The following is a 24096-nucleotide window of genomic DNA, read 5'->3' as shown; positions in this document are numbered from 1 at the left end:
TTATTCGCTCCGCTAATTTTGCATTCGCTTGCAGCGGCAAGATACAAAAGTTCGAGCCGCCGTCGTTCTTGAAGAGGATCGGCGACTGTGAGATGTACAAAGGGATGCCGGCTAAATTCACGGCCTGTGTAACGGGCATTCCGGAACCTGACTTCGAGTGGTTCCACAACGGTGACAAAATGTGGCAGACCGACAGGATCAGGATGGATCAAGAAGGCAGCCTGTTGCGACTAACTATAAACAACGTGGACGAATTGGACGCGGGAAAATACACGTTGAAGATATCGAACCCGCACGGTGAAGATTCCTGCACAGCTGACTTAATTTACGAAAGTGAGTTTACAATTTATCCAAAATTTGTTGCTTGTAATAAAACTTAACCTGACCTGAATACCCTTATTTAAGCGTTGGAACCGCGCGCGAAGAAATCTCTTGGAGACCAATACGCGGACTTCGACAAATATCGCAAATCCGGGATTCCGTTGCCCTTGGCCGACCGTCCAATCATCAGCAGAATGATGGATCGCCATCTCACCCTGTCCTGGAAACCTTCCATCCCCATAGGAGCCCGTGTCCCGGTCACGTATCAAATAGAGATGTGCGAACTTCCCGATGGCGATTGGTTCACGGCTCGCACGGGGATCCGTAGCTGCGTTTGCGACATCCGCAACCTGGAACCGTTCAGGGACTACAAGTTCCGTATCCGTGTGGAGAACAAATACGGGATCAGCGATCCGTCCCCTTACGCGCAAACGTATCGCGCCAAGTTGGAACCGGATCCACCGAAATTCTTCCCCTACCTTCCCCCTGGAATCGATTTCCGCCCCGAGACGAGCCCCTACTTCCCCAAGGACTTCGACATCGAAAGGCCGCCCCACGACAATTACGCCCAGGCGCCAAGATTCCTCCGCCAGGAATACGACACCCAATACGGAGTGAAGAATCACAATTGCAACCTGTTCTGGTTCGTTTACGGTTACCCGAAGCCGAAGATGACGTATTACTTCAACGATCAGTTGATAGAGTCCGGTGGGAGATACGATCAGAGCTACACGAGGAACGGCCAAGCCACGTTGTTCATCAACAGGATGCTGGAGAGGGACGAGGGATTGTACGAGGCGGTGGCGAGCAACGAGCACGGCGAGGCCAGGCAGAGGGTTTGTCTACGGATCGCCGAGTATCCGACGTTTATCCACAGACCCGAGGAGACCATAGTGATGATCAGGAGAATTGGCCAATTGACGGCTCGTGTTACCGGCGTCCCTTACCCGGAGATCAAGTGGTACAAGGATTGGAAACCTCTTGCCACCTCTTCCAGAATAAGGGTTTGTTTATCTTTCTTCGTTGTCACGTTTAACCCTTCGTTACCGGCGACTTCTCGCGAAAAATACGGCAAAAATGTGCTCGAGAAAGTGATCGTCAAGCTGACGGTTGCTTTGAGGTTTTATTGAAAAAAGAAGAAAAATTGATGATAAAAACGAAATATGGATGCTACGTTTCCAGAGAAAGATACTCGATGCTTGTCATATCGTACTATAGTCGTCCGTAAAAGCGAAAGGGCTAAAAAAAGAATCTGGATATCGCTCAGGAAATTTAATAAATTAAAATTCTCGTTTTTTCTCAGATCGAGTTCAAGGAGCCGGATACCTCGCTTCTGATCATCAGCGACACTATGGTGAAGGACGAGGGTTTGTACTCGGTCAGCGCGAGGAACGTGGCTGGTTCCATTTCCTGTTCCGTGATGTTGCACGTGGAGGAGAACGAGCACGAGTACGGGTACAGGACGTACAAGAGGAAATTGGAGGTGAAACCTTGCCGCGACAAGCCGTTAAACGACTTGTACGATCTCGGTGACGAGCTTGGCCGTGGCACCCAAGGTGTTACTTATCACGCTGTGGAAAGAAGCACGGGAAAGAATTACGCGGCCAAAGTGATGCACGGAAAGGGAGAGCTCAAGCCGTACATGTACAACGAGATAGAAGTGATGAACAACTTGAATCACAGGAAATTGCTGAGACTACACGACGCTTATGAGACTGATACGTCCGTCACGTTGGTCATGGAACTGTATCCTTTAACAGAAAAAATGTTGATTTTAGTTTGATTTTTGTATCGGATCTGTATATATCGTTTCTTGAAAATAATTTGCCCTCTGAAAAGGAAGATTGATTGAAATCGAAAAATATTTCTTAACCGATAAACAGAGCTGCTGGTGGCGAGTTGGTAGATACTTTAACGAAACAAGCTTACTATACCGAAGCAGAAATTGCTGGTTACATCAGGCAATTGTTGTGGGGATTGGAATACATGCATTCGAATCAGTATGCTCATCTTGGCTTGACGGTAATCTCCGTTTACTGATCAATTTTCATTCGTCACGATTTCTCGATTTACTCGATTTAATTTTCTTCTTACAGCTTGGAGATCTATTAATCTCGCACACGGGAGGCGATGATCTCAAGATCTGCGACTTCGGCCTAGCCAGAAGAATCTCGCATGCGAAAATGATGACTTTGTTATACGGTATGCCCGAATACGTGGCCCCGGAAGTGACCAACAACGAAGGAGTTTCTTTCAGCGCTGATATGTGGTCCGTTGGTATCATCACGTATATCCTGTTATCTGGAATTTCACCGTTCAGAGGTAACAACGACAAGGAGACGCTGATGAAGATCAGAGAGGGAAAATGGGAGTTCGATGATCGTTGGAAAAGTATCTCTGAGGACGCCAAAGATTTCATCCGTTCCCTGTTGATGTACAACGTTGAGAGAAGAATGGATATCACGGCCGCCCTTGCTCATCCTTGGCTTACCTATGCTGACAGATCTCCGCTTAATTTCTATAAGATTCCATCTGAGAATTTGAAAAATTATTATAAACTGTATCGGTTAGTAATTAACTATTCTTCTTATATTTTGTGTCATTTTAAAAAGGAAAAAAAGAAAATATCCGTTTTATTTCTTTTCCCTGATCGTGAATCGTGAACGTGAATATTATTTTCACTTCAGGGATTGGTACAACAACGCTTCCTGCCGTACGTGGTTCCGTAGACGCAAATTGAACACAGCTTTCGAACATCCATCCAAGATGGTGTATCCACCTGGGCATAAATACACTCCCGAACCCGAGGATAGGCCGTACAGTCCGTTGAAGAAACCTGCGGCTAAACCTTGGGAGAATCAAATAAACGAGAGGGAACCAATAGATACGGAAATAGGAATTATTAGAAGTGAAAGCCAGTGAGTTATCTACGTGAAAATGATAATAAATATAATAAATTCCAACTTTATTAAGAAATGTATCATTTTTTTTTCTTTTTTAGTTATCAAAATGGACCAGACACTTATCTTCTTCAACTTCGTGACACGGATTTCCCTGTACGTTTACGCGAATACATGAAAGTTGCTTGCAATCGTAGTCCTGGCTTTTCTCGTACCATCACCGAAGAGAACTTCGATTGGAGGGTAAATTGAAACGATTCGGTTCAAGTTTGAAAATGTACATTTTTTTCTTTTTATTTTTTTTTTTTTTAACTATTTTTAATATATAATATTCAGACTCCTATTATACGAGAACGTCGTCGTTTCACGGATATCATGGACGAAGAAATCGACGATGAGAGGCGAGCAAGGATCAATAGATACGGTTCACCGGATAATTTCACTCTGAGACGTTTGAAGCACGAACTGGGAACACGATTGGATAGTTATGCGGAAGCAGAGGCGATGTTGGAGTCAAAGAAAGAGGGACACTTACCATTCTTCCGTGAAAAACCACAAATTAAACCTATCGAGGAAGGCAAGCCTGCCCAATTGGCTTGTCTGGCTGTGGGAAGTCCCAAACCATTGATTCAATGGTACAAGAACGACATGATGGTTCAAGAGACGAATCGAATAAAGGTTACCGAGGATCAAGACGGCAGGTCTATACTTAGTTTCGATCCAACAAAGGAACACGATGTGGGTAGCTACAAGGTTGTTGCGAGAAATTCTTTAGGACAGACTGTAGTCAGAACAAGAATAGTAGAAGCTTTCGTTCCTTCGGGTCCTGATTCTCCTGAGGTACGTAAAACGTATTTGCATCATTAATAAAATTATCGGCAGAATCTTTGAATACAGATCGAAAAATTGCAATAAAGAATTTTATTATAAATGCAACGAAGTTTGATAAATTTTTTCCACGTTTCAGCTTGTCGATGTATCAGATACCGAAATACTTATACGATGGAAACAACCTAAGCACGATGGCAATTCTCCAGTGTTATGTTACAATTTGCAATACAAAGAAGGTGACTCGATCGATTGGATAGACGTGGCATCGAATATCGATCACGAATTCTATTTGATAAGAAACTTGAAAGCGGATACAACCTATAACTTCCGTTTAGCGGCGCGAAATCGTATCGGTTGGAGTGAGAAAGGTATCCCATCGAAACTGATCAAAACTAGATTACCGGGTTGTCCAAAGGTTCAAATCACTCATGCTATGAAGCACCTTCAAGAATTGACCGAATCGGGTCAAGAAATAGTGTTGGACGAGGATAAACCACACATGGATTATTCAGTTGAGGAACATCCTATCGAATGGTCGACCGATACGAATTTCTCGAGCAAATATAGCTTCATCTCCGAGATTTATAGAGGCCAGTTCTCAGTTGTGGTAAAAGGTGTCGATAAGAGTACAGATCGTATAATAGTAGCGAAGATTTTGGAATTGAAAACAGAAACGGAGAAACAAGTGAACAGAGAGTTTGAAGCTCTTCGTTCGTTGAGACACGAGAGGATAGCGATGCTCGAGGCGGCATACAAAGCGCAAGGTTCTCCAATCGCAGTCTTCATCTTAGAAAAACTTCAGGGTGCTGACATTCTTACATATTTCTCAAGTAGACACGAATACACGGAAAATTGTGTAGCCGTCGCTATTACACAGATCCTAGACGGTTTGCAATACCTTCATTGGCGAGGATATAGTCATCTTGATATTCAACCTGATAATATAGTGATGTCCAATGTTAGATCTGTCCAAATCAAATTAGTTGATATGGGCTCTGCTCGACTTGTTAGTAAATTGGGTACATTAGTACCAAAGGCTGGTCATCCAGAATATAGAGCACCGGAAGTATACAATGAGGAACCGGCTCATCCTCAGACAGATATTTGGATGGTTGGTGTACTAATGTACATACTCCTTTCCGGTATTTCACCGTTCCGTGGTAAAGATCCCGATGAAACTAGGCAAAATATTCTGTTTGTGAGATATCGATTTGAATATTTATATAAAGAATTGAGTCAAGAAGCAACCAGATTCCTTATGTTGGTCTTTAAACGAGCACCCAGGTTTGTATTCAATGTTTTATTTTTTCTTACATGTAGAACAGACGATTTTTATCTATTTATTTTTATTTCCAGTAAAAGACCATTGGTAGAAGAGTGTCATGAACACAGGTGGCTACAGCCATCAGATTTTATGATTAAAAAACGCGAAAGAGCCGTATTTTTAGGTAACAGACTGAAAGAGTATAACGAACAATATCACGAAGAAAAATCAAATATAGCATCTCAAAATCAAAGCCTAGCAAGTGAAAGTCTGTTAGGTTCCTCTCAAAAACTCATTAGATCGAATAGCATACAAGAAGAACTGCTCACCACGTTCTAACAAATAAATTATTATTATTAAACATGATTTTCCAATTTTCTTTACGTGACTGTAAAATTTTATGCACGCATCTAGTCAGAAAGAATAATTAAAAATAAGAAAGAGGAGAGTATCGAAATATAAGAATCTTCTTTCCTTGTTCTCTTTTTTGTTATTATTTATTTGTTACGTTTATTTTATTTTAACGAAATATTACCGTCTGCTCATATGACTCCAAAGATCTACGAGTAAGAAAAAAATCAATCGATTAATATTAGAATATAACGTAAGATAAACCACGTTTCAATAAATCAAGGTACAAATCAAATTCTTTAAAATTGTACAAAAATGATAATTATATTCTAATAAAATCACCAATAAATACTAAAAAATTTAAAAAAGCTTTATTATTAAATATCGACTTTATTTACAAATTATGATCTGTTATCATTACAACATTCTATAAAAAGGATAAGTATATTATACACGTGACATACTCTTTCTTTTTATTTCGTGTATCATTAATTAAATAAATTTAAAATTTTTGCAATGAAGTATCATAATATTCAAAAGCTGTATATATAATTAAGAAAATAAAAAAATAACAAATAATCTCCTTAAAATAAGAAGATTAATAGCATATGTTCATTAAATAATTGATATCCATTTGAAAAAGTATTTTTTAACCAAATTTGAAATTTTTATCAAAATAAAAATCTAAATTCCATAAATATACAATTATATTTTTATAATGTTATCCACTTCTAAATCATCTTTTTGCATATTGCATAACATAATCTTTAACTTTACTTCGAAAGGATTCTTTATCTTTTATAAAGAGATCAGCTGCTTCTCTGTTTAAAGGATCATCAAAATTTAAAAGATCCTGGAAAAAATACAATTAATTAATTTAATCTTAAAGAATTGAATAAATATTCAATATATTCAATTTTTTAAGACTTACAGTGAAAAGAGAATTCAAACCCCACACAACATCCTTAAGCTTACGAGTTGGTGCCCATCCCATCTCATCTATACTACTTTGTCTTAAAATTGAAAGACATACATTGCCATCTTCATTTATATTAGGATGCCATAACTTTGTTAAGCACTTAACTTTTGGTGGCTAAAAAAATTTTGATAATATCACACCGATTTATATTAAATTATAAATGATAATATATTTACAGCCATATTATATTCTTCAGGTATATATATTTGAAATTGAAATCTTCCTCCAGTCCAATATCCTTCATCAGGAACAATCAAAAGGGTAAATTCATGTAAACAATGAGGATCATGAAATTTTACTTGACATGTAGTAGGTAAAGTTTGTTCCATTTCTTGAACCTAAATGGATGAAAGAATCAAAAGATTTTGACAAAATTATAATTTATTTAATTATTATTGATTTAAAACATTTGAGACATACATTATTATATCACTATACCTCTTTGATTAATAACTTGTCACGAACAGAAACACGTTTATTATAATCTTTATTTTTTGAATTTGCTATATCACTATCTTTTTTCAATTTTCCTCTTAAAGTAATCATATTTTCAATAATTCTAAAAAAAATAATTCCATAAAATATACAATAATAAAAACTATAATAAATAAATAAAAATACATTTTTATCAATTAACAATTACAATATCTAAAAACAATCAAAGAATTATTATGATTGTTCAAAGTATTATTATTTCTTTGATAACCTCTTTTTGATAAACGTTAAAAACATTCGAATATTTTATTAGTTTTAAGAAAAGTTAATAATATTCTCTAATATATTTTGTATATATTCGAAATATTTCTTATATAAATGTTAATTATATTGTCACATATGATATAATTTTTATGATATTTATTATTGAACAAAATAATTTTAAGGTTAGAAAATTAGTTTTATTAATTATACCTTATACTATAAATATGGCAATACTGTAATATATGTTTATTTGTGTTTAATTCAAAGAAACTGCATTTTGTTAAATTTTATCTTAAGTTTTTCAAATAATAAATATCTAAAAGCAAACGGTAAATATTTAAGTACACTCAAATTATAAGTTTCGTATTGTAGATGGCAATACTGTTTTGTATCGAAGTTTGATTACAATCTTGCTTTTTCAAAAATCCCTAATTATCAATACCCGAGGACGATTTTTAAAGAACATGCTTTTTTTATTCATTTTCCTATTTTTATTCTAATTATTTTTATAATCTCATGTATGATCTCAATAACAAAGATTTAAAAATTTCACATTTATTTTATTAATTATTATATAATTATATTATTATTTCACAATTAATTTATAAATATATTCTTATATAAAATATATTCTTTTATATGTATTATTCTATTTATATAATTTTTCCTATATATTATTAACTTATTTAATTTACTATATATATATATATATATATATTTTACATATATTTCTGTATTTCTATTTTTAATATTATATTGAGTTATATATAATTCACATATCTGAATTTATTAACTACATCAAAAGCAATTATAGTTTATTCTATAATTTTAGTATAGTTTAAAAATAAAATTTATTGATTTTATTTAAACAATAGCAATAAAAAATATAAAAATATATATATTATATATTATATGAAATATATGACATATAAAAATACAAATCGTTATTTTTTTTTCTATTAAAAACACCTTTTTTAATCTGTCAAGGTTTATATTTATTATTACAATTTGTATAGACAAATAATAGAAAAAGATAATAGAATAATAGAAACAGACTAAAAATTAAAGAATCAGCGCTATCTTCAGTGCCGCAAAAGAAACTAATGTAGATACAGATAGTAAGTAGTAAAAAAAGGACAATAATAAAATAAGAATTGACTTTCAGTGCCATCTTTTGAATAGTACAAATTTAAGTTTCAATATTTTTTAAAGAGATGGAGCTCTTAGTTAAATATTTGTTAAATTTTTGGCATTCAAAAGATAGCATTAATTTTGCTTTATTTTTACCTTTCTCTTGCTTCATTTGTTCATTTGCTTCATTTATCTATTATTTTACAAATTATAATAAACAAATTTGACAAATATAAAATTTTCGATTATTTATACACTAGAAAGTTTAAAATCTTTCTAATAAAAAAAAAAAAATAGTTCATGGTCAGTAATTATTTTAGATTATAAAGAATATTTGTACGATCGGTATTTCAGAGCATGAAAAATGAAGTTCTATAAGATATATGATCTATTCTGTTCATTGTCTATGGTAATATTAATTGCTGTTTTAAGCTTTATTTACTGTTATTGTATGTGTAATATTATAATTTTTATTCAAAAATATGTGTTGTATGACTAACTATCAGTGATTTTTTGCAAATACTTATAGTATACAATATTTTTAAAATAATTATTTTAGAAATAATAATTAAATATAATAAATAATTTAGAAAGATTATGAATCTTAAATAATTTTGATACAAATCGCAATATATATCGCAATATATCAATTATCAAAAATGTATTCATTATATAATAATTAAAATAACTTGAAATGACTATAAAAGAAAATTTGTTTGAAATAATATTTAATCGTATGCATCATATTATAAAAAAAGCATAATTTTTATAATATTTACAAATTTTATATTATATATTTATAAATTTTTATATATTTCTAAATTTTTTAAAAATTGTATATATAATGGTATTTAAATACAACTATTTTTTTTATGCAAATGTATGTCATATTTGTAAAAGATTTGGCAAAGAAATCTCTTTAAAGAGATGTGGTAATTGTAGTATGATTTCTTATTGTTCTAAAGAACATCAAAAAATACATTGGTCACAACATAAAGATCTTTGCAATGCAATATGTAGTGTTTTAAAAGACAATACAATATCAATGACTTTAAATATTAAACAGAATGTTGACTTAAAAACTTGGGTTCAAATGAAAATGAATTTCATGTTACTTGTAGCAATAAAGCTTGATAGAAAATTAGAATACTATGAAGAGCAAATGTTCAAATTTCCTAGATCTTGTGTTACATGTCATGATCAAAATATAAAGATTCTTGAAGATTGTTCTAATTGTCCAAATATCAGTTTTTGCATAAAGCACAAGGATAATATAATACATAAAAAATTTTGTAATCTTTTAAAGTTATGCTTTAATTTAGATATAATTTCAATAACATATAATAAAAAAATACCAAGAATAAAAATACCACATCATACAAATCATATAAATTTACCTCAGAATATAAAAAATTTTATAGATTGTTATATTGAACCACAAAAAGATTTACAAATATCAATGGTAGAAGAAACAATAATTAATACAGAATATCTTACACGACCTTTAACATTCCTTTATGCAATACAAAAATTACAATATTTTTTGAAGGATAATAATATTATTATTCATATTATTGCAGCCAATATGATAGATATCAATGGTATAGAACTTTGGGAAATTCTCTTACATTGGTTACCATACACAACAATGGCAAAAATTATTTTAATAGGACCTGAATTATCTATAGGTTCTATATCAATGAATCTATGTAAAAATTGTCAATATAATAACAAACGATTATCAATTCAAATATGTGATACATTTTATGAGAGTTATGCAAATAGTAATTCATATATGAAACCAAATTTTATTATAGGATATAATGCAGGAATACACGAATATGAAGATTTTAAATCTGAAAATTATACATGGAAGCAATCTTTGAAAATAATAGCTGAACAAAACTGCCCATTGATTCTAACATCTTATACTTTAACAGAAGCAGAAAAAGAACAAATCAGACTTAATGAAATTTTAAATAATTATATAAAGTGTACATATTTTGAACAAAATCCATTTTCTAGTTTAAGACCATATAGAGATTTTGAAACTGAAGGAATATATTACCAAAATCAATATATAATTATTTATAAAAATTTAAATATTTTGCAATAATTATAAAACTAATGAATATTTTAATAATTTTATAATTTTTATAATGTAAAACATTAATATATATGATATAGGTTAATAATTTTATATCTATTTTTAAAAATATACTTTATAATCGATTTTAAAAAATGTATTTTATAATCAATTTAATGTAAATTTATACTATTTATATGAATTTATAATTATTTAATAAATAATATAAAATACTATTTGCATAATGATTAATGATTTGACTATTGATTATTAATTCAAAATATTATTAAAATATGATGATTTCATTGATTATCATTTCTTTTTAGTAAATGTTTTTTTATATTTACAATTTATTTTATAAATGATTAAAGTTTTATTTTGATTTAATTTTGATTTTAAATAAACAATTACAGTATTAGTAATAGCGAATCAATCATTCAATTAGTTTACTTACATTATACTATAGATGTCATACTTTAAATGTATTTTCCTGTTGTCAAAACTTTAGAATAAGTACTTTTTCTATTATCAAAACTTTCATATATTTCAAAAATATAATTATTTTTATCACTGTATGATTTATACTTGTATTTTTATTCCTCAATAATAATGGCAGAAATTGAATGGCCATGGCAATATAGTTTTCCTCCCTTTTTTACGTAAGTATTAATAGGTTATATTAATTTCATTCCTTGATCTATGATTTAAATATATTTAATTCAGATTTAAATATTTTATAAAATTTATATATATATATATTTATTACATTAATGTAAACATATAAATAAATTTTTTACAATTGTAAAAAAGTATTTATTATTTATAAAGTATTATTTAATATACTAAATAAACTATTTTTCAGTCTTCAACCTCATTCAGATACTAGAGCTAAGCAATTATCAGCATGGAAAAGTTTAATATTAGAATATTATCGTATTACAAAACAAGCTGTTATTGATGTAAGAGAAATGCACTCGAGTCCATTATTTAATAATACTGCAATAAATCGTATCCTTTTTTATAATAATAATTATTATTATATGAAATTTTATATTATTATTAATAAAATGATAAATTTATAATTTATTTATATATTTATTCCTAAATATATCTATATAGGAAAGTTACCATCAGAAACTGTTTTATTATTATTGGAAGAATTAGCAAAATCAGGAAATGCAAGTCCATTGGATAAAACAAAACAAAGATGGCTAATTTATTGGCATACTTTAGAAGAATGGGGTGAAATTATTTATAATTGGGCACAAGAAAATGGATTTTGTGGTTCTGTATGTACTTTATTTGAGTTAACACAAGGAGAAGACACAATTGATCAAGGTATGCTTTTTAAAACTTTTATTTACAAATGTTAAGCAAAGATTATTTTATTTAAAATATATATTTCTTATTTTTAGAATTTTATGGACTTGACACAGAAATATTAATTAAAGCACTTAAAACATTGGAAACAAATAAAAAAGCTGAGTTAATTTTATTTGATGATAATCAAGGTGTTAAGTTTTTTTAAACATAATTATATAAAAGAATTGTTTAAAAAATGTAAATATTTTGCTATTCTGAAGAATGTGTTTATAATTATGTATAAAGAAATATATTTTATATATTTTTAAAGATATAATTACACATCAAATTAAACAACAAGGAATTTATATAATTGAGAAATATATATATATAATTACAAAATGTATTTCAAAAGTACATTTTTAAGTATAATCTAGAAGAAATTATTTCTAAAATTATGTTAATAAAATCTGTATAATAAATATTATATATGTACAGAAATGAAAAAAAAAAAAAAAGAAATAATATTAAGTATGATTTTTATATTTGTTGAATTCTATAAATATGTGGAATGTTTTAATATTATGAATTATGTAATATTTTTTATTTCACATAAAAAAAATAATTCCAATAAAATATTTTTTCAAATAAAAAACAAAATCTATCTTTAATATATTTATAAAGATAAAATGACTCAAGATTGTATCTTGTAAAGTACATTAGTGCTCAATTAGTTTTTCTTTTTAAGTAGTGATGATTTTCTTTAAGTATCTAATAACATCCTGCTAATTATAATAATTAGTAACTACATAATTATATATATATATATATATATATATATATATATATAAATTAAAATTTGAATCAACATGAATATACAATTCGTACAAATTATTGATTATGAAGTATATAAAAAGATATAAACACTATAAAATTGTGTTTATATATCATGGCAAATTTGAATTAACAAGAAAATTAAAAACTTATGCTTCTGTTTTTCTTACTCTGGCTAGTTCAATTGTTTCTTCTTGGAGATTTGCACTTGCTTCAAGCTCTTTTTTACTCAAATGTTCAACAACATAAGCTCCAAGTGCATCACATATAACATTTATCGTCGTACGAAAACGATCCCTATAAATATTAATTTATATATAAATTTAGTGATTATTTATAACAAATATATATTAATATATATAAATAATATAAAAATATTTTTATTAATATAGAATGAATAACTTACAGAAGCCAATCTACGGCAATAATAAGTGTTACATCTTCAGCAGGTAAACCTACAGTATCTAATACCATAACCATTGTAACAAGACCAGCTTGTGGAATACCAGCAGCTCCTATACTTGCTGCAGTTGCCGTTATACTGCAGAAACATTAACATTAATAAAAATTTTAATATCATTTTTTAATGAAAAATTTAGTTTAATAAGTACCTAACACCAATGACATTGCCAAAAGACAATGGAATTTTTCTAACTTGAGCTATAAATATTGCTGCAACAGCTTCATATAATGCAGTTCCATCCATGTTAATAGTAGCACCAATTGGAACAACAAATCTTGTAATTCTAGGATCTATACCTATATTATCTAAACACTGTATTGTTACTGGCAGTGTAGCAGTGCTAAATTCATAAAAATAAATGTCAAAATTTTTAATATTTTTTATATTTATAAAATCAATTAAATCATGCAACTTACCTTGATGAAGTACCAAATGCAGTTGCTAAAACTTGACTCATCTTAGCTATCATTCTAAATGGCAATTGTTTAGTACAAATGAAAAATATAATAGAAAGTGTTCCACACCCATGAATAATCAAACCTAATAATACTGTAATAAAATATAAACTTAATTGTCCAGCAATAGCACCAATATCTTCAATTTCTAAAAGTTTTGATATAACAAGAAAAAGCACACCAACTGGAGATATTCTATGAGAAAATAAAATATTTAGATAATAGATTTTATTTAATTTAGATTAATTAAACAAATAATATATTATATATAATTTTTTACCGTATAACCCATCTAGTAATAATCATAGATACTTCAGATAAAGTGTCAAAAAAATTTAAAAGTGGTTTTCCTGGTTCACCCATTTTACTAAGAGCTATTCCAAATACAATTCCAAATATAACTAAGCCTAAAGTGTTCGTGCCATCTGCATATTTATGAGATATTTCCCAATCTTGTACGTTACTTACTAAAAAATAAAATATTTATTTATGAAATAAATTTATTAATATTATATTTTATTAATATTAATTATTAATAAAATTATAATTGATTGAAATACAATATTTACCTTCTGTCTTATTTTTAGGCTCTATTAATACAGTACGGTACTAAAGGATATGATGCAAAATTAATTAAAACTTTAATTAATTTCTAGAATACAGAATTAATTATTTTTTATAGCAAAATTAATATACCTGAGCAATACAAGCTTGTACAAGATTTGGTGGAAACACATTTCTAAAAATAAAATTTTATAAAAAATTCATATAATTTATATAATTTAAATATTTGTTATTATACCTGATTAAATCTAATATTGTATCTGTGGTTGTAATATCTTTAGCTGGAGTTATATTCTCTTTTGCAATCATACCACCAGTGAACTCTCCAGGTCTAATAATTAAGACTAAAATTATGCCAAGAATTACAGCAGATATTGTTGTTGAAGCATAATAATAAATCGATCTTATACCAATCTTTCCTATAAATTGAATAAATTTAAAAATATTATTTTTATACTTTTAATTGGATCTGATATATTATGTATTAAAATTATCATAATTAAACATTTAAACAAGAAACAATTCGAACATAAAAATTTTATTTCGAGAAAAAAAGTAAAGTAATTTTAATTTTTTTTTATTTTTAAATTAGTATTTATATAATTTAATAATTAAAAAAAAATAAATATGTTATCGCAATTGTTCTTATTTCTCTCTCTCTCTCTCTCTTACCAAGAGACAAATCATACCAGAAAATACTGGTAATCTGTGTTACTAAACCAAACACGTAAACAAGTTTACGCGCCCACGCAATCGATTCGTCATAAGTAATCACTTGTTTGAAAAGTTTTTTACAAGAGGTGTGTATTTTTTTTAATTACCGGATAAATTAAGATCCAAGCCGCCGATCGCACTAATAATGCTAGCGACAATTAAAGGCAATATAAGTGCTTTTAACATTCTAAGAAAAATATCCCCCGGAAATTGAATATACATGATTTCGCGTTTTGTCCACGGTTCATCTTTGACATTTCTTAAAATCAAACCAAGAATAGCACCTATTACAACGGCGATTACAGTAAGCATTGTCAGCATATTTTCTGACATGCAACTTTTCCATTTTTTCGGATGTGCCATGTCTTTCTATTCTAAAAAAAAAAATAATAATATAATATTTTTAGTATGTTATTATATTGAATTAATAATATAAATTTATTACATAATAATTTTAAATATATATATATATATACATTGTATAAATTGTTTTATTAATATGAATATAAAATATTATATTCAAGTTTTTAAAAAATATGTAACATCGAGATATCATCCTAATGTGAGCTAGCTTTATCAACTTGTCGAAATCTAATGTCATCCTCATAACTCGAATCCATATTAAAATATTTGCATATGTATGGAAGACTGTGATAAGACTGACATGTAGAAGTAAAATTATGGATAAAAAGATATAATTGAAACAGAGGATCTCGGATAGAAGAATATTTTACGCGAATCTTAGCAAAGACTTTGTAAATACAGGTAAATAAGATGAATCAATTTTATATTAATAAATGTTTCTAAATTATGATGACCAATTCCTCTATTATTTTACTATCATAACTATACTATATATATATTCATATTGTTCTATAATTAATGTTTTATAATTTGTTCATATTGTTCTATATTTATGTTCCTTATTATTTTTATTGGCCATAAATTATCAATATTCTTTTTAATTAATGATTTTACTGATTTAATTATCAATCATATATATATATATATATATATATATATATATGTACATACATATGTATGTATATATGTATATGTACATATATATGTATAAATCATAATTATTTATTTTAAATTTTATATGGATGCAAATGAATTTTTGTAACTTTTAGTTAAATTTTTTTTATTATCATCAAAATATTTTAAACAATTATTTAAAACAATTATTTGTAAAATATGATTTTAAATCTTGCAAAATATTGATTTGATAGAATGTAATTACATGATTTATACTTATTCAAATAATTAAAATGAATAGAAAAAATAATCTATAAGAAGTGTTAGGAGATTCATTAGTCCTGCAGAATAGAATAGAATATTAAATAATGCATAATATAATTATAAATGATATAAAATATTTATAAAATTCATAAAAATAATTAATTATCAACTTAAATATTATTCATATTTCTTAATGTATATATTCATCATTCGACAACATCAATTAACCCTAAAAGTATGATATTAAGTTCATATTTATTCCCTCATTTAAGCAACATCCGGTATCAAATAATTGTATCATAAAAACCATTATGTAATTAAATCTATTAAAATTTATTACAAAATATTGTATATTTTAAAAATATTAAATTAATCAATAAGATTAATTATAAAAATATATATTAAAATGACAAATTTCTTCATTTGTGCTGTATATATGCATGTATGTATATCTCGCAGAAACTGGTATTAACCGGTTTAAACTGTCCTGGAAATCTGCCTTTATGTTTCATCCAACAAAATTGTACACTACAGAAAAATTTATAATTATTTTGTGCTCGCGCGGCAAAAGTTTTTATACTGAGCTTTATATCATATATAGATGAAAAAGAAAGATAGAAAAAAATAAAATATGATCAAAAATGATCTTTAGCGTTGACATTTTTATTAAGTGTGATTAAAGATTTGATTTACATGCACCTTCGGTCAAGATAAATGGAAGAAAGACGGTAAGGATCAAACACATGTTATTCTTATTTAAGTCGAGTATGGTAAAAGTATCTGTATGAGAAGAAATACAAGACATTCTATGATATCTGAAATATAGTTGATTTATTATTCATGAAATGAACAAAGAAATGTAATAATTATGGATTCATTACGAAGTGCATATAAGTAAATCTAAATAAAAATATTCAATGCATAGATAACATTATGACATATGTATAAAAAAAAAAATTTTATATGAAAAAAATTTTAATTTAAAAAATTCTTTCTTTATATATCAATATAACAACGATTTAAAAAATCATTTTTTTGTAAACCTATTTAAAGATTTCTTTTTCTTAGTAATAATAATATAATTAAAATATATTTTAATTCAGTTTTAAAATTGAAAGTTTCATCAAACAAATATGTTTTATACATTTCTGCGCGAATAATTTAAATTTCTGTTTACGCACGTGGACTGAATGCAAGATATTAAATCGTTCAATTTTTCTTAATAATACAATAGATATACATACATATATAGATGACAATATGCAATGGGAAAAGTTATAAGTATAATCTGGATAATAATTAAAATTAGAATAAAGAAATGAGATACAACTTTATTTATCTTTTAATTTCTGTCATATTGTTTAAATGTTAAAATTAAATTATCACAAATAAATTTTTCAAAAACTATTTTGAAAAATTTTATTATTGATAAATAATAAAAATTTTAAACGTCATATACTTTCACTATTGCAAAAAAAATATTGCACATATATTTTGCGTTTAAAAAATTGACTTACCTGATAAATTGGATCTATATATAATCGTGATCTTCGATAAAAGAAACTGCGCGTAACAATGCGATCGAATCACGTTGTATGCCTACTAATTTTTGAATTGGGATGCTGAACACGTTCCGATTTAGAGTACGCGAAAAGTCGTTCTTCCCGCGAGCGCAATCGTCGTACTATCGTTGCGCTGTTCTCGAGAAGTACCGGCTAACTCATGAGAACACAGCCCTTCGCATCATTCGGATGCAACATGTATGTGTCAGAAATCAACTATCTCTTTCCCTCTCCATTACCTTTTTCATTTCGTATTTTATCTCTTTTCCATTCTCTCTTTTTATCTTTCTCTGTGCCCCGCCATTCTTTTGCCCCCTTTCACCGAACTCCGGCTATACGTCCTCCCTCCTCGTTGTTTTTATTCCAATGCTATATAACTGGAGATCCTACTGTGAACGCGCGCGCACAACATACACGCGGTTTACGAAACCGCGTGTACTTTATTTACCTGAACAACATTCAAAACTTGAATGAATAGTTATACCATATATAGGAAACAATTATACATTCATCAATAACTGATAAATGTATGATAAATAAATTATAATTGTTACGAAACACTAGTTATTTCTGGGCAAATTATTAATTAAAATAAAAATATATAATATAATACATTTTTATAATATAATAATTTGATATGATTTAATATTTAAAATAAATTTATTATTTTATTATTCGATGCATAATTATTTAAGTTTTATTTAGTTTAATTACATATAATATATATATAAATCAATATTTTTTAATCTTAACGGATTGTTAATCACTTGTTTCCTTGTTGCAAGATATAAAAGGTAACGAAATTATATAATAAAAGTGAAACGAACTGAAACACAACATATGTCAAGCTATAAATGATGATTTAATTAATGTATAATTTACAAAAATTAGTGTGAGAATTACTTGACCGCTAGGGACGATGTTTGTATAATTAGATTGAGGTCAGTCACGTGATTGTTTTAATCATTTTGCCCCTCCATTCTCGAATATTCGGCTAAATTTGTTTTACTTTTTTGCCATTCAACAATATAAATGAAGAAATATAACATAATTTTAATCAATGTATTTTTATTTATATTTTACATTTATGTAATTTTTTTAAAATAATTGTAAGAAACAAAAAATACAAACATATTAATTACAAATATTTATTTAAGAACAGACAATACAGATATTATTTATTAAAAATAAGTGAGTCATGTAATACTTAGTCATAAAAATTATTCTTGGAAAATACTAATAAAATAATGTTGCAAGCAATATAATTAGAGAGCTGATTTCAAAAAATATTATATGTAATATAAATGCATTATATAATTCTGAATGATGTAAAAAATTGTACAAGATACTTAAACACAGAATTTAATATTTAATTACTAATATTCAAATTTCAAATATTTATGTAATTAATGAACTTAAAAACTTAAAACTTTTTTTTTATATTATTCTTAAACATAAGAAATGATTATCTTAAGTATGTAATACTAAAATACTTCATTAATTAGCATATCTATGCAAGGCACTTACAAAAATATGATAATTTTCTTTATTCTCAATTTCATGATAGAATAATTAATTCTATCTTAGAGCTAGGATTTTTAGAAAAAATCAAAATACTCACATGTTTTTTTTTTTTCAGTTGCATCAAACAAAATATCATAAAATATTATGATAAATCCAAACTATAAGTACTATTTAAATTGTTATTAAGAACTAAAGGATTCTATAGACATATGTACAGAACACTTCTGTTGTTTTTGGAATGATATATTAAAGAGAAAAATTAAGATAATGAATCATATTATTATTATTATTACCATAAGGAATTTAGAAGGATCAAAATTACTTTTTTCTTAAAAACAGTAAATTTTTAAATATGAATATATGTGAATTTGACCATCATATCAATATTGATTTTAGCAGTTAATGAGAGTTTGTTTTATAGTTGAATTGTTTCATGAATATTAACAATGATCTGAAACAGTATTTACAAATTGTTACAATGGAGTCAATATAATTAATTCTCTGGTGGTGGAGATGTTATTTTTCTTTTAAAGAGTAAAATATGCGGTTCTGAAAAAAACATTTATCAATTAAATAATATATATTTCCATTAAAAATTTTATTTCCAATTACAATTTAAAATAAAAAATAAAGAACAATAATAAATTTTGAATGCTATCAAAAAAATTCAGCAAATAGACATACCTGGCTTATGAATCATGTAATGAACCCAACCTTGACTCTGTTGGACACCCATAGCTCTCCATTCCTGTTCGGAGAGGAGATGAGTAGTTGGAACTGATTTAACCATTTCTTTTGGCAATACTACATGTCTAATAAAAAAATTAATGAATAATATATATATATATATATATATATATTATGTATGTATATTTATTATTAATGATTTTATTTGTATTAAATTTTTATATTTATATATATATTAGTTATAAAATGATAAAAATTACAATAATAGTTTTCCCAAAACAATTGAATAAATTATTCTCAATTAAAATTATATAATAAAAGTATTTGTAACATATTGTAAAATATTTTTATTAGATAATATCTTTATAATTAAAAATTTATTTAATTACTATATAATTATTATCATAAATATTATTTAATATTTTTTAACTTTATAAATACATTTCTTTAACTTCTAATTGCAATTCAATATCAATTAAAAATAAATAAGTTAGTAAAGTAACAAAAGAATATACCAGACGGCCATTTAAACGATACGTTACATCTGCGTCCAAAAATTGGACAAAGAAGTTATCAAATTATGTATGTAAAATATAGTAATACGAATTCTCTATTATCAACTATCTTAATTGAAAATATTAAAAAAATATAAGTATAAATATATATTCAAAGAGTGATATCTGCATATAGACTAAACAATTCAAAATGGCACAATTGACCAAAATCGAAATCTAAATGAGCCATTATATATTGCTATTATTTATACGAACCTATATTCATATTTATCATCGTAGTATTTATCCGAATAATACATCTTATGAGACATTTTGATTTACTTAAAAATGTCACAAATTCCTGAGGCAATTCACCACTAAGCACTATAAAATGCTACTATATATTTTGGAAAACCTTCCTTGAACAACGTACGCTCACACACAAATTTGAAAGTTTAACGGATGTAACATTAAGAAGAGTAGAAGATAGATACTCACTAGTCGTTGACAGTTAATTGAAGAAAGATTTTATAAAAAATAAAAATAATAATTAATTGATTTTCACAATTTTATTGTAATTTTATAAAAGTACTAAGTTATTTAATATTTATTGTATTTAATCGTGTTACATTAAATGCAAACGGAAATTTGTACGTAGTAAAACGGAATCAACATTTTAAATTCAGTAATGGCGTCTTATACCGTTACTGCATTATTATTTGTGAGGTTAAGCCTCAAATTAATAAAATAATAAAAATTAAAATACAAGAAACTTTATAAGAAAATATAATAATTAAATCTTCGTTAAAAATGGAGAAATATTCTCATAGAAAAAATTGTGAAAAATTAAAGAAAGAAGATAAAAATCGATCTAAATATAAAGATAAGATTTCTCATAGTGCTAATGAAAATGATTATGATCGTCATTTTAAAAAATCAAAATCGAGACATAAATCTAAAAATTCAAAATATAAAAAATCTAAACATAGAAATTCCTCTGAATCATGCGAATTTCATAAAAAATCATCAAAAAATAAAAGAAAAAGGTAAATCTTCAAATGCGTTTTGAGGTTATAGAATTAAAAGTTTATTTTTTAATAAGTTTTCTTTTATTATAGATCATCATCGTCATCTTCATCCAGTTCGAGTGAGTTTAGCAGTTCATCATCATCTAATTCTTCATCAGATTCTACAAAACTTTTAGAAAAGCTTCAGAAACAACGTCAAAAACAAATTGAGGATAGAAAACGTCAAAAGGAATTAATGAAAGCTACAGAAACACCAGAAGAAAAAAGATTACGCCGTTTAAAAAAGAAAGAAGCTAAAGAACGAAAAAGAAAAGAAAGAATGGGCTGGGATAATGATTATTTACATTATACAAATACAGATAATCCATTTGGTGATGGAAATTTACTTTCTACTTTTGTTTGGTCTAAAAAACTTGAAAAAGAAGGTTTGCTTGGTGTAAGTAGAGAAGAATTAGAAATTAGAAATAGACATAAACAAGAAGAAAATAAAAGAGAATTAGAAAAAGTTAAGAAAAGAAGGCAAGAAAGAGAATTAGAAAGACAACAAAGAGAAGAAGAAATGACAATGCTACAAAGAGGAAAAGAAGCTGCTCAGTTGGAGCAATGGGCCAGACAAGAAGATCAATTTCATTTAGAACAAGCAAGATTAAGATCACGTATTAGAATACAAGATGGTCGTGCAAAACCAATTGATCTTCTTGCTAAATACATCAGTGCAGAAGAAGAAGTTGATGCTGTAGAAATGCATGAACCCTATACTTATTTACGTGGATTACATGTGAAAGATTTAGAGGATCTCATTGAGGATATTAAAGTTTATAAAGAATTAGAACGTGGTAAAAATTTAGATTATTGGAATGATATTACAGTAATTGTTGAAGATGAGTTACATAAATTGAGAAAATTAGAAAGATCAGAATATGAAGTTGGTAAATACTTTTATTTTTTGTATATAGTATTTATTATATATATAAAACATACAAAGAATTTAAAAAAAAATATTAATCTATTATATTTTTCCAGCTGTTGGTAGAAGAGAAGGAATACATGAATCAGTTGCTAAAGATGTAACTGCTATTTTTAAAGGAAAAACAGCAACACAATTAGAAGCCTTGCAGTTACAAATTGAAGTAAAAATTACAGGAAAACCTGAAGGTGTTGATATAGGATATTGGGAAAGTCTACTATCTCAACTTAAAGGTAAGCATTTAAGACTATATATATATTATAAATTATGTTATTTAATTTATATATACTTACATTAACTTACATAGTATTATTTATTTTTAGCGCATATGGCGAGAGCACGATTAAGAGATCGACATCAAGAAAATTTACGTAAAAAATTAGAAGTTTTAATTGCCGAACAAGGTGTAGCTAGAACGGAAAATGAAACCGAGAATTTACAGGCAATTAGTGAACAATCGGAAAAACAAGAAGAACCAGCTATCACTACAACTGTAGAAAAAAGTGAAGAAAGTCAATCAGAGTATGTATTCTTTCTTTTATATATTTATATATATAACTTTATAAAATTTATACAAATATTTTTTTGTAGTGATGATCAAGAGGTTAATAATGCAGCAGAAGATCTTTTATCAGAATCATTTTGTGAATATGAATCAGGAGGCTATTCTCCAAAATATATACCATATTCTCAACTTGAACCAGGAACATTAGTTACTTTGGAAGAGGATGATAATCAACGATTGGAATATGCAAGAAATCAAGTGCTCAGTACAGGTCGAAAAATCCAAAATGTTATGACTGCAGAAGAACAAGCAATGCATAGAGAAGCACGTAAAAATATGAATTCTGATGAAGCACAATTTAGTGTTGAATCATCTTTAGAAGCACAGATTTATCTTTGGTCTGACAAATATAGACCCAGAAAGCCAAGGTATTTCAATCGAGTTCATACGGGTTTTGAATGGAATAAATATAATCAAACCCATTATGATATGGATAATCCACCTCCGAAAATCGTTCAAGGTTACAAATTTAATATATTTTATCCAGATTTAATAGATAAAAATACAACTCCTGAATATTTTTTGGTAAGACATTATATTGTTTAGATTAATTTTATTTTGTAATTAATAATTTAAACGATTAATTAATAAAAATATTTTAATTTTTAGACACCTTGCGCAGATAATAAAGATTTTGCTATTTTACGGTTTCATGCAGGCCCGCCATATGAAGATATTGCATTTAAAATTGTTAATAGAGAATGGGAATATTCATATAAGCGCGGTTTTAGATGTCAATTTCACAATAACATTTTCCAACTATGGTTTCATTTTAAACGTTATCGATATCGACGATAATATATTGTTATTATGTATATTTTTATTGTAAATAGAAAATATTTAATTTTTATAATTATATTAGTCTAATATTTTTAATGAATGTGAATAGTACACAATTTTATGTATAAATGTATGAAAGTTTACTTTATTATATGAATTTATCCGTATTTTTGAATAATTATGTAACTAATATTTCATTATAAATGTTTCACAGTTTAATTTAATATTAATTAAAATTATATAAATATAAATTATATAAAATATAAATTATAATATAAAATATATCATATTAAAATTTTCAAAATATTTTTTCATGTATTTTTTAAAATAATTTTTTATATAATCTCATTTAA

General features: G+C 27.2%; 7 protein-coding genes across 15 annotated transcripts in view; 4 read left to right on the top strand and 3 right to left on the bottom strand.

Moving 5' to 3' along the window:
- Window positions 1-6035, top strand: part of Obsc (Obscurin) — a 35816-nt gene extending 29781 nt beyond the window's left edge. For 6 of the 7 annotated variants that reach the window (XM_086904325.1, XM_086904324.1, XM_086904327.1 and 3 more), the window contains 10 exons: window positions 35-333; window positions 406-1325; window positions 1625-2067; window positions 2205-2343; window positions 2418-2887; window positions 3009-3239; window positions 3323-3464; window positions 3558-4061; window positions 4189-5336; window positions 5409-6035. In XM_086904325.1, coding sequence (XP_086760451.1) covers window positions 35-333; window positions 406-1325; window positions 1625-2067; window positions 2205-2343; window positions 2418-2887; window positions 3009-3239; window positions 3323-3464; window positions 3558-4061; window positions 4189-5336; window positions 5409-5655 — 4543 coding nt within the window. In that variant the 3' untranslated portion in view covers window positions 5656-6035. Of the gene's footprint in view, window positions 1-34; window positions 334-405; window positions 1326-1624; window positions 2068-2204; window positions 2344-2417; window positions 2888-3008; window positions 3240-3322; window positions 3465-3557; window positions 4062-4188 lie in introns of all 7 variants that reach the window. The other variant, XM_086904322.1, reaches the window with a different exon arrangement.
- Window positions 6036-6037: 2 nt separating this feature from the next.
- Window positions 6038-11560, bottom strand: LOC100863185 (NEDD8-conjugating enzyme UBE2F). Of its 2 annotated transcripts, none has more exons than XM_086904343.1 (5): window positions 11017-11560; window positions 7085-7205; window positions 6823-6984; window positions 6599-6760; window positions 6038-6520 (listed from the first exon to the last, which is right to left on the bottom strand). In XM_086904343.1, the coding sequence occupies exons 2-5, from the start codon at window positions 7190-7192 to the stop codon at window positions 6404-6406; spliced, it is 549 nt and encodes a 182-aa protein (XP_086760469.1). In that variant the 5' UTR covers window positions 7193-7205; window positions 11017-11560; the 3' UTR covers window positions 6038-6403. The 2 variants fall into 2 exon arrangements, with proteins under 2 accessions (XP_086760469.1, XP_012346104.1); XM_012490650.3 differs by lacking the exon at window positions 11017-11560 and adding an exon at window positions 7556-8043.
- Window positions 8878-10798, top strand: LOC100869161 (uncharacterized). Its single transcript, XM_003696437.4, has one exon. The coding sequence runs from the start codon at window positions 9321-9323 to the stop codon at window positions 10590-10592; it is 1272 nt and encodes a 423-aa protein (XP_003696485.3). The 5' UTR covers window positions 8878-9320; the 3' UTR covers window positions 10593-10798.
- Vps25 (vacuolar protein sorting 25) lies at window positions 11025-12524 on the top strand. The gene is made up of 4 exons (XM_003696233.4): window positions 11025-11221; window positions 11425-11570; window positions 11682-11900; window positions 11978-12524. Exons 1-4 carry the CDS (start codon window positions 11172-11174, stop codon window positions 12088-12090), a joined length of 528 nt encoding a protein of 175 aa, XP_003696281.4. The 5' UTR covers window positions 11025-11171; the 3' UTR covers window positions 12091-12524.
- Window positions 11904-18148, bottom strand: Eaat1 (Excitatory amino acid transporter 1). The gene is made up of 10 exons (XM_086904337.1): window positions 17654-18148; window positions 15002-15268; window positions 14419-14599; window positions 14313-14355; window positions 14186-14225; window positions 13897-14083; window positions 13578-13811; window positions 13310-13501; window positions 13105-13239; window positions 11904-12995 (listed from the first exon to the last, which is right to left on the bottom strand). The coding sequence occupies exons 2-10, from the start codon at window positions 15255-15257 to the stop codon at window positions 12848-12850; spliced, it is 1416 nt and encodes a 471-aa protein (XP_086760463.1). The 5' UTR covers window positions 15258-15268; window positions 17654-18148; the 3' UTR covers window positions 11904-12847.
- Window positions 16626-24049, top strand: LOC147658174 (splicing factor Cactin-like). Of its 2 annotated transcripts, none has more exons than XM_086904332.1 (6): window positions 16626-16864; window positions 21522-22360; window positions 22455-22631; window positions 22722-22920; window positions 22990-23488; window positions 23573-24049. In XM_086904332.1, the coding sequence occupies exons 1-6, from the start codon at window positions 16851-16853 to the stop codon at window positions 23759-23761; spliced, it is 1917 nt and encodes a 638-aa protein (XP_086760458.1). In that variant the 5' UTR covers window positions 16626-16850; the 3' UTR covers window positions 23762-24049. The 2 variants fall into 2 exon arrangements, with proteins under 2 accessions (XP_086760458.1, XP_086760457.1); XM_086904331.1 differs by lacking the exon at window positions 16626-16864 and adding an exon at window positions 21214-21449.
- Cks30A (Cyclin-dependent kinase subunit 30A) lies at window positions 18833-21333 on the bottom strand. The gene is made up of 3 exons (XM_003696235.4): window positions 20680-21333; window positions 19907-20034; window positions 18833-19771 (listed from the first exon to the last, which is right to left on the bottom strand). Exons 1-3 carry the CDS (start codon window positions 20733-20735, stop codon window positions 19716-19718), a joined length of 240 nt encoding a protein of 79 aa, XP_003696283.1. The 5' UTR covers window positions 20736-21333; the 3' UTR covers window positions 18833-19715.
- Window positions 24050-24096: the final 47 nt, after the last annotated feature.

The sequence above is a fragment of the Apis florea genome, unplaced genomic scaffold (assembly GCF_048593485.1).
Source record: "Apis florea isolate Af1SG1 unplaced genomic scaffold, ASM4859348v1 contig_2350_pilon, whole genome shotgun sequence".
Classification (NCBI taxonomy): domain Eukaryota; kingdom Metazoa; phylum Arthropoda; class Insecta; order Hymenoptera; family Apidae; genus Apis; species Apis florea.
Note: the sequence above shows the minus strand (reverse complement) of the source record. Positions and strands in the feature narration are given on the sequence as shown.